Source organism: Centroberyx affinis, unplaced genomic scaffold (assembly GCF_046629955.1).
Source record: "Centroberyx affinis isolate AG114_WGS23_722 - 3 ecotype Tasmania unplaced genomic scaffold, CSIRO-AGI_Caff_v1 ptg002955l_1, whole genome shotgun sequence".
In the NCBI taxonomy this organism is placed as follows: Eukaryota; Metazoa; Chordata; class Actinopteri; order Beryciformes; family Berycidae; genus Centroberyx; species Centroberyx affinis.
Window position 1 is genome coordinate 74,393 of NW_027281070.1, and position 17,774 is coordinate 92,166.

Consider the following 17,774-nt stretch of genomic DNA (forward strand, 5'->3'; position numbering starts at 1 on the left):
ACCCACCCCTGACCCCAGCAGGCCACCCCTGTAGAGACGGAGCCTACTCCCTCCCCCTTTCTCAGCCACCTCAGGGTGACTCCTATTCAGCAGGAGCCCCATGTGTTCACTGCCACGCCAAAGCTGCTCAGGGCTGATGCTTTCACAATGACAGGTACCAAGCCAGGAGACAGAATATGATCCGTGAGCGAACATCAGACAAACTCACCCCCCTCCCAACTCACCCTCTAACCCCACCCTCCTCTTACACACCTCCCCACTCTGCAAACTGACCTGCAGAAATACACACATGTACACACATACACTTAAATTAGCTGCAAACACACAGTTATTTGCTCAAACACAAGCAGGTACACATACACACAAAACAAACAGAAACACATGTACAAAAGAAGCTGACACTTGCACATGCGCACACGGACACCAGCGTAGAAATATCCCCAAGAGAAGGCCCTGCGGCTGGCATTGTTTTTGCGGCTGGTGGTGCTGGGTTCTGGTTTAATCTGCCGTGTCTCTGTGAATCTCAGCAGAGCCTTGTGAACACTCCTCTTGGCCAGCCAGGACCGCTGAGGTTGGTTTGTCTTTGTTGGAGTTGACAAATACAGCTCCTGTAGAGTCCCATAGGCACCCAGGAAAATACCATTGTTTTAGAGCAACAGGGGCAAAAACAAAATTTGGGGTAAAAATAAGTTCTGTGTTTCATATCAAAATGATTAGGCCTATCATGAACAAAAAACTTACCAAAAAGTTCAACTGGATGTTAATGGGAAAGGAATATGTATTGTGTCTTCTAAAGTTAGTCAAGACAGACTTGCAACCTTCTGAATCCAAATTCTTGATGTGGTACATAATAAGTGTAGAACTGGATGCATCTAAACACGGTACCTGCCATCTGGGAAGAGGCTTTTCAATTCATGTGTCACTTTCCTCCTGCATAGGTACGGAGAGAAGGGGGACGCCATCCGAATTGAGAAGGTGGTGTACACTGGCAGGGAGGGAAAGAGCTCAAGAGGATGTCCTATTGCTAAGTGGGTGAGTAAAATAACATAACATTACATATGCCATGTGGTTGATGTTTCTTCACAGTGCCCTATAATACATACATTTTAGCATAGGTGGCTCCAGTGGAAATGGCAGTAGCCGAGGCAGTCTTAGTGGCATGCTCTACCCATTGACGATTTTTTTATAGCACTCCTGCTAGTGGATAGTGTACAGTGGAGAGAATCACGGGGTGACATACGACAACGATCATATGTAAGATTCAGTCCGATGACGCTGTGAATACATGGTTTGTGTCTTATCCCGCTGATCCACCAGGAAACCCCAATGCTACACAATGTTAGCTTGGAGTTTTCTAAACCAAGTGGAGAATCCTCCCTTAAGCATCTTTTTCTGCTCTGCTTTTTTCACCTTCATTTATCCAGGTAGTGTTGACTAAGCAGGCATGCTTCTTTCCAGCAACACCCTGCTTCACATTCATACAGTCACACACATTTGACTATTGACTATTTGGAAATTGTGTTTTTAATACTACTACTAATCATAATCACAATCACAATCACAATCACAATCATAATCATAATCATAATCATAATCATAATCACAATCACAATCATGATGTGCCATCATGTAGTGATATGGGTTTGTTTTTTTTCTTCTAATTCCTGATCTAATTTTGTTTTGTACCTTGAGTTGTCAACATTATCTTTCATGTCTTTTAGTATTTTGCTTATTTTGAAGAGGTTTGTGGTTTTGTGTGTGTACTGATACTAGTGAAACAACTCATATGCATTATATGAGGATGTTCTCTTCTCTTTTTTGTGTTTCTCTTTTTTGTATTTAGCTTTTTTGGTCATTTTATTTTGAAAAAAATGTTTTTTTCAATTAATATCTTTGATGTCTAGATCAGCAACTCAGTCGAAGCCCTGTTCTATCCAGAGAGAGAGAGAGAGAGAGAGAGAGAGAGGGAGAGAGAGAGAGAGAGACACACACAGAGAGAGAGAGACACACACAGAGAGAGAGAGAGACACACAGAGAGAGTGACAGTGAGAGAGGTGTTATTGGGCTTTTGCCCCACCTGACAACAATGACAGCTAATCAAGGACAGATTTATGCAGTTTGTGTGTGTGTGTGTGTGTGTGTGTGTGTGTGTGTAATGAGGGGTCATGTGGAGACACCTAGCTTAGACTTTGTCACCCCCAGACAGTAAAACAGTAGGAGGTCTCTCTCTGTAACAACTGTCCGGCCTCCCCTCCCTCCTCACCCCTCACACATCCTGCTAATGACTTTATGGATTCAAAACAGCCACCCCACTGAGAGAAAGAGAGACCATTAGTGAAGTGTGTGTGTGTGTGTGTGTGTGTGCACGTGCATATGAGAGAGACAGAGTGTGTGAAAGACAGAACAAAAACTGAAAGAGAGCAGGAGGGCTGGGTTAAAAAAATACTTCCCATGAAGATTTTTGGCATAGATAGCGACTGTAAAGAATCCTAATGTTGAGGATATGAGAGCCATCCAAAAGCTTCAAGATGTTGGATGTTTACACTGGTTTTCCACTATGCAATTCCATTTAGAAAAGCAGGCACTATGTGCAAATGTTAAAATTAATTTACTCTATAGCATCACAAACTGTTTTCCAGAAAGCTATTGAAAAGGTAGCGTTTTAGGATTGGTGTCAAGTTATCAGAACAGGTCAAATTTCAGAACAGATATCAGAACAGGTCAAATTTCATTCCAAAATGCTATATAAGCATGAACTGTTACCTATTGTCCCTTGCTTAGTATTTCATGGCTCAACTGCAGTGAGTGTGTGAGTGTGTGTGCGTGCCATGTAAAGGTTACTGTGTTTTGTACGTTTTTATTAACAATAACTTAACTAACATAGTGTCCTTAATGAGTTTTGCTTTCATGCCAGCAATCATTTGGTTTTGTTATATTCATTTTTATGTGTGTATATCTGACTTTGGATTAAAAGTCACATTTTGGGGTGATGGTAGCCTAGACGTTAGAGAAGTGGCCTTGTTACTGGGGGGTCACTGGTTCAAATCCCTGGACTGGCTAGGAAAATGTGGCTGGGAAAGTGAATGAGTAAGACTCTCCTTTTCCTCAACAAAACAGTCTAGGTGTGCCTGAGCAAGGCTCTTAACCCCAAACTCCTCTACTCCCAGCAGACAAGAGTGGAAGCCTGTGTTTGTGCCGGGCAGCTCCCTGTGAATGTGTGGAACAGCTTGAGTGTGAAGGAGGACACTGCTGGAAAAGAGCCAGCATCCTCAGTCGACTTCCCCTGGTTAAAATAAAACAAATCCCCGAGGCACCGGCCCTAGAGAGTATGTCAGTTGTAAATCTCTCCCTCTCCATGTTTTCTGCCAGGTGATCCGACGTGGCAGTGAGACAGAGAAGCTGCTGTGTCTGGTGCGTCACCGGGCGGGCCACCACTGTGCCAACGCCGTCATCATCATCCTCATTATGGCCTGGGAAGGCGTGCCCCGGGCCCTGGGTGACAAGCTGTACCGCGAGCTCACCGACACCCTCACCCAGTTCGGCAATCCCACCAGTCGACGATGTGGCCTCAATGACGAGTGAGTCGCTGATAGATGCTCTTAACACCAGTTACTAACAACTTTGCGAGTGAGCGAAAAAGTAAATATAAGCCAGTGGTTTCCAGCTCCACATAGACAGGAAACGCAGCGGGTCGAGTCGCTCTGGCCTCAAAAGTCGGTTGCGTTGTCTCTATTTCTGCATTTTGCAGGTGGATCCTGACTCCAACCTGTAGCTACTAGTGGAAAACTGGACTTATCTTTCCTGTATTTTGTTCATGATGGGAGATATGGACAAGGATTGGCTTATTTTTGAAGCCGAGAAGCGGCCTCTTCTCTATTGTCAAACAAGGTTAGGGTTAGTGGTTAGATAACTTGCAGGTAGGCCTGTGTCACCAAATAATGCATGCAGAAATTTAGGTCAGAATTCAATTCAATAAATCTTTATTGAAGATCAATTTCTTCATTTCCCAAAGCAATGTTGTCGGGTGTTCGCTTACTCTTAACATGTTAGGAACTGGTGTATTGGAGGTGGAGGTAAACCCACATAAACTCACCTACTTTTTTTTATCCATGAAATATAGTTCACCCAACAGTAAGAAGTGGCAGTTGTAAAGGACATGAGAATAATAGCAAAACTATCAGAAAAGCCATTTTTTATATTAATTGATGGTTGGTCATAGTTGCCGCACCTCTCATTTAACCACTAGTGAATTAGCACACATACACAAGGGATAAGACCTAGTCAAAGGCATCAGAGAAGAGGCTTAAAAGGCTCTTCAAACACTTGAGATGAGACAAACGGAGTTGTGCTGAGTGTGTACGCTTGCTGTCTCCCCCTGCAGTCGTACCTGTGCATGTCAAGGCAAGGACTCTGAAACCTGTGGTGCTTCCTTCTCCTTCGGCTGCTCCTGGAGTATGTACTTCAATGGCTGCAAGTACGCCCGAAGCAAGATGCCGCGCAAGTTCAGGCTACAAGGAGACCGCCCCGAAGAGGTACTGACTGAGGCCATGCTGTCTGTCAAACAGGAAAAATGACAACGCTAATATTGTATATATTGAAATGAAATTAGAATCAAATTCTGGAGGAAGCACTGAATACTTGTAATTTTTTTATTCTTTTTTTTGGCCTGAGCATTGTCACTTTTGTCACTATCGGCCATCAAAAATCTATATCAGTCGAACTACTAGAGAGTAAACCCACACATACTCAGTCCATCCATTTGTATTGATGAAATAAAGTTTACCTACCTTTGTAAACATGAGTAATGTTAAGCTACTGTTATGGAGCTCTGTGTCATGTGTTTTGTTCTGACCTGTGATTCATGCTTTGCTTGTCAGGAGGATAAACTCAGGGATAACTTCCAGCAACTGGCAACCGAGGTGGCTCCTTTGTACAAGCAGCTGGCCCCGCAGGCCTACAGTAACCAGGTTAGTAGTACAGGCAAATACATGTCTGTGGGAGATATCACATATACGCATACTGTACATGCCTGTGAACACACCCATACTGAGGCCTGCAGCCTGGTGAGGAATGTAATGGTGGCAGTAACTCACCGGCTTGTGGTCAGGTCAGTGACTCTGTCCTCCTCCGCTGCTCGGGTTCCAGGGAGGGGAGCATGCAGACATGCTGGATGTCAGCGTGAATTATGGCTAGCTGCTGTAGGTGAATAAACTAAAGCCTCCCTGCAAGGAAGTATCTGGTATCTGGAAGTATATGGTTGTGATGCACTCCCAAACAAATACAATATAAAATATTTCAAAAGGGAACACATCGGTATTACTGCTCAGAACAGTGATGATGGATTGTAGTTTATATTTATTAGCACAAAACAATAAAGGAACATTCATTCAAAATCCAAACTGCAGTAAAGAAAAGTCTCTACAAAGTATCAGCCTGTGCAGAGTCTCAGGAGCACAAAATCAAGTTGCATTTTGGAGAAAATCTTGCACTGCAATTGAGAAAATTGCAGTGACCAGAAAAAATCACAATATTGTTTTTTGCCAATATCATGCAGCCCTAACAACAGCCACACCTTACGTCTTCCTCACACACACTGAGTAGTACATCAGAGGAAGTTCTTGGTTGTCACATACTAGCAGTTACTGCCTCTATGTGGGTGTGTTGGTTAGGAAGAGAACTGAAGATACAGGAAACAATCCGTTGTCAGAGATTGAACCAGCTGTGAGCTTTTTTTTTTTTATTAACAGTATCAAAGTACAGAGATATTCAAAAGCATGAGTGCAGCTGTCAGCTGTGAGCTGGCAGCTGGAGGGTGGCTGGTATGAAGTAGATGTAGATGTCTTTGAGGAAGGCACAAAATCCCAAATTGCTGACCCCGTGCTCTGACCTATGTGAAGAAATGTAAACGTGTAAGGTGTGTGTATGTTATCTAAAATAACAACAAATTCCAGCTAATACAGCATATACAACGCAAGTTCAGTCAGGAAACCAGCTGGCTTCAGCTGATTGGACTAACTCAGCAGCACGCCTTGACAAGTGAACCAATCATCACACACACTCCCTAATGTCAAGCCATTTAAATGACACACACTCACTCACTGTTCAGCCCACCATCCAGGCTGTTCCTCCTGCTGCTGTTGTGCTGTCATGAGAGTTTTGTTGTTTTTGTTCACCCACCTCCTCCCCAGCTACAGCTGCTTAGATCTGCTATCCATAAGGCGGGTTATGACCTCCCTGACTAAAGTCTATGCATGTGCAGCAGCAAGCCATAAGGCAGATCTATTTCGCAAAAAAACCCAAACCTATCGCCATATCATAACCATTAATAAACTTATTCACATCAATACATTGTCCTGACTGACTAGTTTCGGTCCTGTGTCTCCTCTACCCCAGTGTCAGACAGAGTCCACAGCTCCGCACTGCAGGCTGGGCTTGAAGGAAGGCAGGCCGTTCTCTGGAGTCACTGCCTGCATGGACTTCTGCGCCCACGCTCATAAGGACCAGCACAACCTCTACAACGGCTGCACTGTGGTAAGATGATTGAGGAGTATAACTGGTTTTCTTTACTGGAAATTGGCTACAAATGTCTGAGAAGTGTCTGAAAATTGCTGAAAATCTTTCAGTCTTGTTGTAATGATGCAGTCTATCAGTGGCCATCATGAACCATTCCTAGCCTCTCTCAGTTCAGTTCAGTTCAATTCAGTTACTTTATCAGCATGACTGCTTATCAGAAACAATATTGCCAAGCAGTTGTGGCATTTCTCTGCATATTTGGCGGTAAGATATGCTGTATTTCCCTCATTTAGAAGTATTCTTGGTTTAGAAATGTCATACATTTTTTGCTCTTTGATGTTTTGGAGCTTTACACATTTGACATTTCAGCTCTTTCTCTCTCTCTCTCTCTGTTAGGTGTGTACTCTGACTAAGGAAGACAACCGTAAGGTGGGGGAGATCCCTGACGATGAACAGCTCCATGTGTTGCCTCTCTACAAGGTCTCCCTCACCGACGAGTTTGGCAGTGAAGAAGGCCAGCGCCTCAAGATGCAGACAGGAGCTATGCAGGTGCTTCAAGCTTTCCGCCGCGAGGTACGCAAGCTGCCCGAGCCGGCCAAGTCCTGCCGACAGCGTCGCCTGGAGGCCAAGAAGGCCGCCTCGGAGAAGAAGAAAGGCAAACTCCTGCAGCAGGCGGGGGAGACACCGGAGAAAACGGTGGTCAAGGCTGAAGTCTGCATCACCGGCTCCCCACACCCCCAAGGCAATAAAGGTTAGGTGTTGTTTCTTTTATTTGTTCTATGTTGGGAAATATGTTTGTGAATGCTGGTCTGAAATGTTTTATTGCTCTCTGTGCCACTCCTAGTTAATGTTTGATTGTATTCAATAGACTTGTATTTGCGATAATTCTTGAAGTTGTTTTTTTTTAACTTGTTGGAGTTCTGGATTGCTGGGGCTTATCGCTTTAGGACAATTCAGACAGTGTCAAGCAAGCTGTCAATCACAGAAGAGAAAATTGGCTTTCAAATACTTTCATATGATTGCATATATATATCACATAATGTGATTACACTTGGGTTACATATGATGTGATTTCTGGCACTCCCATTTGGCACCTAAGTGGGGTCGCACTTGACAAACAGTCTTTAATAGAGGATCACTTTATTTCCACTGCAAATGATTTTGGCCTTCAGGCCTTTGTCAGTGTCTGCTAGCACATACGTAGATTAAAACAAAGCATAACATGAATGTTCAAATACAGTTTCACCCAGTTCTAGTGTTAATGTAAAAAAAAATCCAAACTAAAATAATATTTTAAAAAATTAAGTACTATTTGTAATTTGACCTGTCCTCTGCTTTAATCATTCAGCAATTGTAAAACAAGAGGTGAAGCCCAACATTAAGAGGGAGCCCTTCAACGGATCCATGGACGGCTACCCTGTGCAGGCAGCAGACCCCTTCAACAACGTCTATCCCCACCCTGCCTACTATGCAAGGGGAGGCCTCCCTCCCACTGGCCAGCCCTCTGCACCAGGCCCAGTCAACGGCTACCACCCCAATCTGCCTGCACTGCCCTACGGCTACTACAACTACCCCCCCAATGCACTTTTCCCCCCTCAGCTGAGAACCTACGAGGGTCGAAATGGCTCTTTGCCCAAAGCGGGCTGTAAGGCCGTCCAGGTGGACAAGAAGCCTGATGTTCAGAGCCTCCAGGCCAGACTGGCCCAGTCCTACTCCAGCCTCCCTGAGCAGCAGCACCCAGAGCGAATCAACCAACGCAGCGCTTACCCCCAGCTGCCAGACTACAGCCAGTCCCGCCCCTCCTCTGTCTCCTCTGAGCTCTCCAACAGAGGCACCCCAGTCATCAAACAGGAGCCCATGGATATGCCAGTCTATGAAGGCAGACCGCCGAGCCAGACTGGTGCCAACACACCTAGCACCTCCCCGCAGCCTGCTGCCTGGCTAGGGCACAAGCCTAATGGCAGCATGGTGCCCACTAGCTGGGATGGGCATGTAATCCCTAAACCAGGTCCTGTAGCCTCACCCTTCATCCCAGACAAGCAGCAGTTCCACCAGCAGCCCCAGCAGCAGCTCTCTCCTTACCCCCAGCAGTGGACCTCCTACCCCGGCTCAAACACCCCCATGGCCTCCCCTGCCCCCTCCCCATCACCCTCGCTCTCGCTAAAGTTACCCCCCTCTCCATGTCCCTCCCCACACCCGGGCACACCGCTCCCCGGCAACCTACACCAAGGCACCCCACGCCCCATCACCCCACGCCCAAGCACCCCACACGCAGGTATCCCGCATTCTGGCACCTGTCACTCAGGCCCAGGCACGCCGCAGCCAGGCACCCCACGGCCAGGCACCCCCAGCCACTGGGCCAGCCCCGCTCCTAGTCCCCAGCCTAATTCCTGGGCCATGGGCCCTGCGGGATACAGCCCTGGTTTGAAGCACAGCAACCCCGCAGGAGCCTACCCCGACAAGATGTGGTCCAAAACTGGGGAGAGTCGCTGCTCTACTCCCCTGGGGCTCCAGGAGAAGGCCTGGAAGTCTTGTGGAGGTTCAGTGGCAGGCAACACACCGTCCCCTGCCCCCGAGGGCCGCCTCTTCCCCGACGCCCTGCAGCAGTCCAACCAGGCCTGCTGGGACCCCAGCCGAGCCGAGAGCGACGCGGAAAGCACCAGGGGTCGCGACGAGGACGACGATGAGGTGTGGTCCGACAGCGAGCACAACTTCCTGGACCCCAACATCGGCGGGGTAGCGGTAGCGCCGGCCCACGGCTCCATCCTGATCGAATGCGCCCGGCGGGAGCTACACGCCACCACGCCGCTCAAGAAGCCTGACCGCTCCCACCCCACCCGCATCTCCCTGGTCTTCTACCAGCACAAGAACCTCAACCAGCCCATGCACGGCCTGGCTCTGTGGGAGGCCAAGATGAAGCTCCTGGCAGAGCGAGCCCTCCAGAGGCAGCAGGAGGCCGCTCTCCTCGGCCTCTCCCAGGAGGACATCAAGGCCCTCGGGAAGAAACGCAAGTGGGGGGCTACGGCGGCGGGGGCCAGCCCGGGGCCCGGACAATCCAAGGACAAGAGGGAGGGGCCGGTGACACGGCTAGCCCCCACGCTCCACACCACGTCCACTGTTACTGTGTCTCCCTATGCCTTCACCCACCTCACTGGGCCCTACAGCCACTTTGTCTGAGGTCAGACAGACACATACTCACAGCTACAGACTGGTGCAGTGGAGGGCTGGAGAGAGGGATGAGCAGGATGAATGTCTCTCAGCCGTCCCTCAGTCTGGTATCTCTCCATCCTGCCCCCTCCACAGTCCACTTGGAGGAGGGGGATGTTTTTATTGTTTTTTACCTCATGTCAGGCAGCAGTTTGGGCCTCGCGCCAACAGACACTGCCTGTGGTGCTCTTCCTCTCTCTTCCCAGGAGAGGAACTCCATTGCTTCTTCTTGTTCATAGAATTTTAATGATCCTAATTATTGCTATTATTATCAATATTATTATGATTGCTATTGTTACTGTCAATGTTGTTATTACAGGTATTGTTATTATTATGAAGACTTTTTTGTTTTTTATTATTGTTGTTGTTTTCATTAATGTTATTATTAATGATGTGATTGTTTTTGGTTATATAAATATTTTTTAAATCAGGAGTCAATCAGACTCAGACAATTGCTTTTTCCATGTTTGGAAAACATGTACCCTATTTTCCCTTTGATTTTCTTTGGTTTTTGTCAATCTTCCAGCTGTACTTAGATGAGGAGCCATTCTCTGCACCGCAAGACAACTCAATTTGAATCATATATACGACAAAACCTTTCCAATAGGCTTGCCTTAGATATCTATCTTCATATTGATATTATACAGATATTTATCTTTGATGATGTGTTTCAATTCAGGCCTCTTCAAATCAGAATGGGAGCAAACCTTGCTGCTCCTCTTGCCATGCAGAGATATGTGCTCCTCCTCCTCCTATTCCACACCCCTCCAGCTTTCGACTGGTGCTCCACTTCCACCTCTGATTGAGTTCCATTCCTCTACTCCTCATGGCACTTGATGCTGTACATGGGTGCTCTTACCCAAACCTGGGGCAAATAATATTTGCAAGTGAATCTGTTTGTTTTCACCTAGATGGATTACCAGAAGGGTGTGATTTATTGCATCAAGACAATGCATATAGGGTCAGTACTTTCCTATATTCAGTGCATTGTCCTGTGTGGCAAACTACACCTATCTGGCACTTCAAGCAGGCTAAAGCAAGCGCTAAATATTATTTGCAAATGCTATTTGACCCGGTCCTGCTCTTACCACACAGAGATGGAACAAGTGGTGCGCCTCAGCTTCCTAACATGTGCTACTAGGAGTGAGCTTCCCACTGTAAACTCTAGAGGGCAGCAGTGACTCCCTTTTCAAAGTGGTGCACACACAAACCTTCAGTTCCATTTGTAAGCTCGTCAGCCAGCAGAGCCTTGCCTTACTGCTTTAACCATCCATGGCCACTAGAGGGAGATCTAACCCGATGTTTATTAACCATGGATGGGTTTCCCCAAAGCACCATGAGGCAAAGTTAATCTTTGTCCCATTTCAAGTGAATGGAACAAAAATGAACAGAGTCTGAATGCTTTTGGGAAACCCATCCCATGATTGAGTTACAGCAATGGAAAACAGTGTTGGGACAGCAGTGCTCTTGGTGCTCCTACACACACTCTGGGCTCTTGGTGCTCCTACACACACTCTGGTGCTCTCCCTTAACACTTGACTTGCTGTGAAGGGCCCGGGCCTTCCTCTGCATGGTGCTGTCATCTTCAAGCAGAGCGAGGTGTGTCCTTCTGCAGACACCTTGTCACCACAGAGCCAGTGAATGCAATTTTGTAGTTAGCGTGGCAGTCCTTTTGTCTCAGTCAAGGTACACTGTACAGGGCTTTGCTGAGAGAGCTTCCCTCCCACAGCAGGTGAAATTCTATGACAGTGATTCAATGCATTGTGAGTAAACTATTAGCAGTTCTATTCACAAAAATAAAACCCAGATTTTAAGTAGATATAATAGCAGGCTCAAAAAAGTCAGGATTATTAGCTTAGCATCTGGGAATTGGTAACAAAAATGCATTCAATCAATGTATCTCTCGTTGTGTGTGTGTGTGTGTGTGTGTTGTGTGTGTGTGTGTGTGTGTGTGTGTGTGTGTGTGTGTGTGTGTGTGTGTGTTTGTGTGTGTGTGTGTGTGTGTGTGTGTGTGTGTGTGTGTGTGTGTGTGTGTGTGTGTGTGTGTGTGTGGGTTTGAAGAAGGCACAGTTGCTTGTATGAGTGAAAGAGAGGAGCCAAAGAGAGAGACTACTTCATAGCCTGGATGGAGTCCCATGAATTACTGATTTTCATGTTCTCTCATTTTCCTTCATCAACCACGTGACTGTTTGAATGAATGAAATGAATGAAATTCAAGTGGTCACATGGTTTACTAGCGTACACTGATGAAAATGGAAATGAGTGATGGATGGAGCTGGATCCAGGCTAATTCCTGGCTGCTGGGTGGTTGTTAGGGTCAGAGCCCCGGTCATCTGTGAAAGACCCTGGTGCTTCTCCAGAGGGTCTCCAGCGCTCTACCTCATGTTGTAGAGACACTGGTCACAATCACAACTCGCTACTGAGGGCAGAGAATCATGCATATGTCCCTTTGTGTGCTCTCGATCTCCACACTCATTTTATCCCGCTTTTTTACTCTTATTTATTACATGGTGATGATGATAATGATGATTGTCTTTGATGTTATTGTTTTTGGGTTTTTTTTTTGTCTTGTTTTGTTTGATATAGCTAATACAAATTGTACATAGAGAAGAAAAGATTTATAAAAGCACTTTTAATCTTGATTTTAATGACAAAAAGAAAGAGCCGATTATTGACAACTTGAAGCTTAGTTTTGTTTTGTTTTTTAATTTTCTCAAGAGAGAGATAAAAAATGTAAATATTAAAATATTTAGGTAAGATTATTTAACTGGTGAGGGATAATAATAACTAAATCATGAATGATTGGGGGGTATTTTGAAGTCCAGTCTTCTCTGTCAGCCCTTAACAACAGTAAACAACACTTGGTCCCAATGTGTTGTGTGTAAATGTGTACTTAGTAACACTGCTGTTTTGCTTTCATAAGTACTGTACCCCCCTGTCAGCGTGTAACTCTGACAGTAACCTGTCACCTTCTCAAACAAACTAATTTCCCCAATCACGCAACCTGAAGCCACGTTAGAAAAGCCCACTTAAGACTGTCATCATAATTGGAGACCCCCCTATATCGCAGTTGTCCGACTGAAACCACATGTCTAGAAAAAGTATGTATTTCAGGAATTTTGAAAACATTTGTCTGCTTGACACCTATGATTTTTTTGAAATTATACAATGGATTTTAACAGGTGTCAAGGGCCTAGAGAAACATCACATTAAAGGCAATGTGAACTTTCAATTCAAGCAAGCAAAACACCAAAATTGTAGTTATGCGGTACTCAACAACAGTGATCCACTATCAAAAAGCTAAGGACAAATCCAAAAGCTAGCCATAAACCTGGTATGTATGCTATTGTATATCACTAGTTGCACTTGATAGCTTAACTAACTATTAGGACTGCATCCAAGGGGGATGTTTGGGAGCATATTGGTAGTTACAGAATCGGTCTGAGGTGATTCGGTGGGCAAAGCGTAGTGAGGAATAGCCCAGAAATCTTTGTCAATTGTGCTAGACTATCAGGTAAGAGGTTGCCTCCCTACTTGTTTAAATGTGTCTATTATTATTATTATTATTATTATTATTATCAACAATAGTAGTAAGGATGTACTTTGCAGCAAAATCATGACGCCCTTGTGGAAGACACCAGATACCAGGTAGTTGGTTTGTAATGATGATTGGTTATTTGACACAGACATCATGGCCACAGTAGTTGACTGGTGCAGGGGGCTGGGACTGCTTCTATAGCCGTCCTTTGGTCTGGTTGCTTGGTTTGTTGGATACCGTCACATCCAAATGAGCCCATTTTTATAACCATCATGCATGGTCCACATTCCACACACAATATAAATGGATTCAGTCATATTTATGATCTATGTAAGAATGGGTGCTGAGCATATACTGTACATGATTTCTTTTTAACTTTGTAAATTTCTATGTCTCACGTGAGTTTGGTGGATGAATCTCATTGAGAGGCGTCCATCTCCCAGGCACGTGCTGAGAGGTGGGGAGGGTAAGCTGGTGCTATGACGCTACACCTTAAATTCACTGTGGAAAACATGAGGGATAAATGATTACTGCGAATATTTTTCTGAGCTCTTAGAATGTCAAGAGAACTATACTTTTGATTAAAGGCAGTTTCACAGGATGGGAAGCTGCCCTGGTGCTGACTTTATGAAAAGTCTTTTGCTACAACCAGACTGTAAATGCTACGGATTTAAATCTCTTTTGGGGGAGGGGAGGAAGCACTCAAACAGTTGAACACATTCTCTATTAATATTCATTCCACATTGTACTTGAAAAGGTATTTTATTCTCGTTTCAACAGGGATGAGGTATAGAATCATATTATATTAAGACTGTTATCTGGGTTTAATGTTTGGTACAGCGTACGTACCAAAGGCTATTGAAATTATCTTTTGAGTATGTTGTACATTTTCATGTTAAGGGAATGCTAAGATATTTGACAATACAGGAATAGCAATTGTGTACTGCCTCCCTCTTCTCCCTAGTCATGCACTTCTTTTCTCAGTCCCTCACTCTTTATCCTAACACCTTGTATATTTTGTCTTTCTCACACACACACGCACACTCACACACACATACACATAGACACACACGCATCTCACTGTGTATGGCCCACTTCTTTATTGACCACTTAATTTAATGAACACTTTCCAAATTTGGGATAGAAACTTAGACCCTGGCCCATACGAAAAATGAAAACAAACACACAACTGGCAGCTACATTCCTTTTTGAGTTTTAGGATTGTTCTTGGTTCTTTTTTTCATGTCAAGTATGCAGTATGTAAAAAAGTGTTTTTGTTCAGTCTCTCTCTTTGTAGCTGTATGGTGTATTATGTGAATACATAGTGTATGTGGTAAAAACCCACAATATTGTTTTATGTTGCGCGATAATGAATAAAAACATGGAAGTGAACTTGGCTTGGTGTAATTGTTTTTTTCTTTCAATTTATGTTTTTCTTCCCTTGTAATTGAACAGAATGGAGTTGCACAGTCCCAGTAATTGGTGTAACAGTGCTATGTTTAGTTCTGATTACACTCAAGAGCAGTGGTGTTCCAAGGAGGGCCGTGAGTCTGCAGGTGATTTCACTGATTAGTTCCTTCTCTCTGGCTGAAGGTGCCAATCAGTGAAATTAGCTGCTGTGAACAAAAACCTGCGTGCTCACGGCCCTCACTTGCCCATCCACTGTCACCTTGAGGTGGGATTGGGGATTTGAAACGCTGCTGTTTGTGTTGGCAGCTCCACAAACTGCTGCTTTTCAACTCTACAAGTGCAGGGTGTAATGTGATATGATGTGATATGAATGAACCTTTTACCTCAGCCTACATTGGTGAATTAATTTTCTTAGTGGGCCCAATTCCAACAAATTTGACTCTTGTGACATTGCTTTGGAGAGATATTGGAATTAATTATAGGCGTAATTACCCCATGATCAGAGAGGAGTGGTACATTTTAAACTATAATTTCCCTGCTATGTTTTTTCAAGTTTTTCAATGAGGCCATATTCTGGATGTGGTCACAGTGAGGTCATCCTTCCAACATTGAAAAGACTTCCTTCCTTGTGGTAGTAGTGATGGGTTTAAAATTAGACTCTTCGGTGAAAGATGGGCAATGATTCAGCCGTTCTGACAGAGCAGGGGACAGTGCGGGGGAGCTCATTGTGGTGCCAGGAATGAGAAGAGTCACAACTGGGATGAGTGATGATTTATACTATTCTTATTTTTGTAAAAAAAAAAATTATTATTATTTTTTTTTTTTGAGATCCGGGGCTATTCATAAAACATTCGGGGTTGTAGCTTGGATGCCCAGGCCTAATGATGCAGCTGGTCCAAAGCGACTTACAATAAGTGCATTTTGTCAACAGCAGTGAAACCAACTGTGTATCACAGTCTTCATCAGCTAAGCCAAACCTTTTAATAGGAATAAGTAGCAGTTTAGCATTTTTTATTTTTTTTTATTTTTTAAGAGTAGAAGGGGAAGAAGATTGATTAGTTCAAGTGGGGTCCAGGTGTAACCTGAAGAGATGTGTCTTCAGTCTCCGGCAGAGGCGTTGTTAGGATCTTGAAACATTGGGGGCTTAGCCCAGCCCAGAAATCTTTAGATTTCCACCCGATAATTGCACCATTTTCAAGTTATTTCAGAGTAAAATGAATATAAGATGTGAGACACTGTGCTCTACCAAAAGGTTCCAGTCAGGTGCATAGGCTGGCTTTCACAACATGAAATCAAAATAAACAAAATGAGTGCAATCTGAGTTCTCATTCAACTTTGTTATTTTTATTTTCAGCAGCAGGAGTAAAACCCTAAGAAAAAATAAGAGCCTTGACGTTGATGAAGCAGTCATATGCTAGATTGTATGTTGCCAATGCTTTGTTCAATTTTGAAAACTGACCAACCCTGGATGCAATCAGCGTATACCAACCAATCTAACCAAATCTCTCATTTTTTGATGTAATGATTAGATCATGTTATTTATCAATTTATTTTATACATAGACTTAACCAATTATTTGAACAACCAATATCAGATTATACAAAAGCAAACCATTAATGCACTATTCCATCCCATAGGGGCTAAATAGTCATAAATGCTCATTATTCCATATGGGCTGACAGTCACACAACACAGCAACACTATTGGATGCCAGCTACAGGCCAATATTCAATGCAGCAACAGATGTACATTAATCAGCATTCAATCAGCATTCTATTGCGGTTTATTACTTACTGCAGTGTAATAAGTGGATTCTGTGCTTTCTCCATCTGTTAACATCTATCTTCATGGCCTCATCCCTTCCTCTGTTGTGCTCTTGTTGCTCTTTCAAGTTCTCTCTCTCTCTCTCTCTCTCTTTCTCTCTCTCTCGTTAACATTGTTTGTCCTCGCCTGCAACTCATTGCCTTCAGCCTTTTTCTTTATAGCCTTCAAATCTTGCCTTAGTGAATTAGCTAGATTCCTACCACCAGATACCAACAATGACAAGCCCTGTAACCGGTGCGCTCTCTCTCTCTCTCTCTCTCTCTCACACAAAATGCACGCGTGCCATGTAGTGTGAAGTAGATCTGCTGCTTGAATGACACACAGAGGACCCAAAACGTACTTGCGTTTTTGATCAACGATATCATATTATTTTCAAGGGCTTTAATACATGATCGGAATGACAAATGAATAGATCCGGGGCTATTTTTTTTAATTATTCTGTGACCACCCCTCCACCTGGACACTAGGGGTCCCTGTTTCTTGTGTTTTGCAGGTGTTGATTGGAGGGTTGTCAGCTGCATGAGCTACACCTGGGCCCGGTGTGCTCTGCCTTATAAATACCTCCCTCATCCTGCAGTCTCTCTCTCTCTCTGGGGAGGTCCCATCTCCCACGGCAGACATGGCGACAGCGTCCGGTTTATTGTTGTGTTCTCTTCTCCACATACACTGTCACCCGTTCATACACGCTCTACATTACATTACTGATGTACTGATTTCTACACGTTTGACTTATGTTTTTCTGTAAATAAATTAGTTTTCTTAGCCGCCAGCTCGTGTTGTCTCCCTCCTTGTCACAGTCTTTTTTTTTTTGTCCTCTTACTTAGAGGGACGGGGTTGCGGTGATGTTTTGGCTGTGTTTGGGCTGTTTGAGCTCTGGCTGCTAGAGTGTGGGGTAACGGAGCTTTCATTCTTTTTTGCATCATGTTTGTGAGTATTCGGGCAGGGAAGGTTAATCCTCTTGTTTTCCTCAGTTATGGCTACTGTTGAGGAATTTGAGAGCTCCATCGGAGGAGTTATTGGAGCATTGTTCGCGGGAGCAATTAGTAAAAATCGCAAAAAAAATGGATGTCGGGGATAAGCGGTTGAAGGGAAACATGAAAGAGATTCTAAAAGAGAACCTGTTGGAAGTGGGTGTTCTCTCCAGCCTAAATTGCATGCTGTTGGGGCTGGATTGGACACGTTTGATGCGTGTGCCGCTAGTGAAGCTGAGGTGAGTACTGGGTTAACTTTTGAGCAGCGCAAAGAGTTATTGTTGTTGCAAGTGGAAATGAAAAGACTTGAA

The 17,774-nt window shown here is 44.4% G+C and overlaps 1 protein-coding gene across 4 annotated transcripts in view; it reads left to right on the plus strand.

The window, feature by feature from the left end:
• tet3 (tet methylcytosine dioxygenase 3) overlaps positions 1-11,644 on the plus strand; it is a 35,654-nt gene extending 24,010 nt beyond the window's left edge. For all 4 annotated transcript variants that reach the window (XM_071536886.1, XM_071536883.1, XM_071536884.1 and 1 more), the window contains 7 exons: positions 939-1,032; positions 3,370-3,578; positions 4,382-4,532; positions 4,878-4,967; positions 6,394-6,531; positions 6,910-7,264; positions 7,862-11,644. In XM_071536886.1, coding sequence (XP_071392987.1) covers positions 939-1,032; positions 3,370-3,578; positions 4,382-4,532; positions 4,878-4,967; positions 6,394-6,531; positions 6,910-7,264; positions 7,862-9,690 — 2,866 coding nt within the window. In that variant the 3' untranslated portion in view covers positions 9,691-11,644. The remainder of the gene's footprint in view (positions 1-938; positions 1,033-3,369; positions 3,579-4,381; positions 4,533-4,877; positions 4,968-6,393; positions 6,532-6,909; positions 7,265-7,861) is intronic.
• Positions 11,645-17,774: the final 6,130 nt, after the last annotated feature.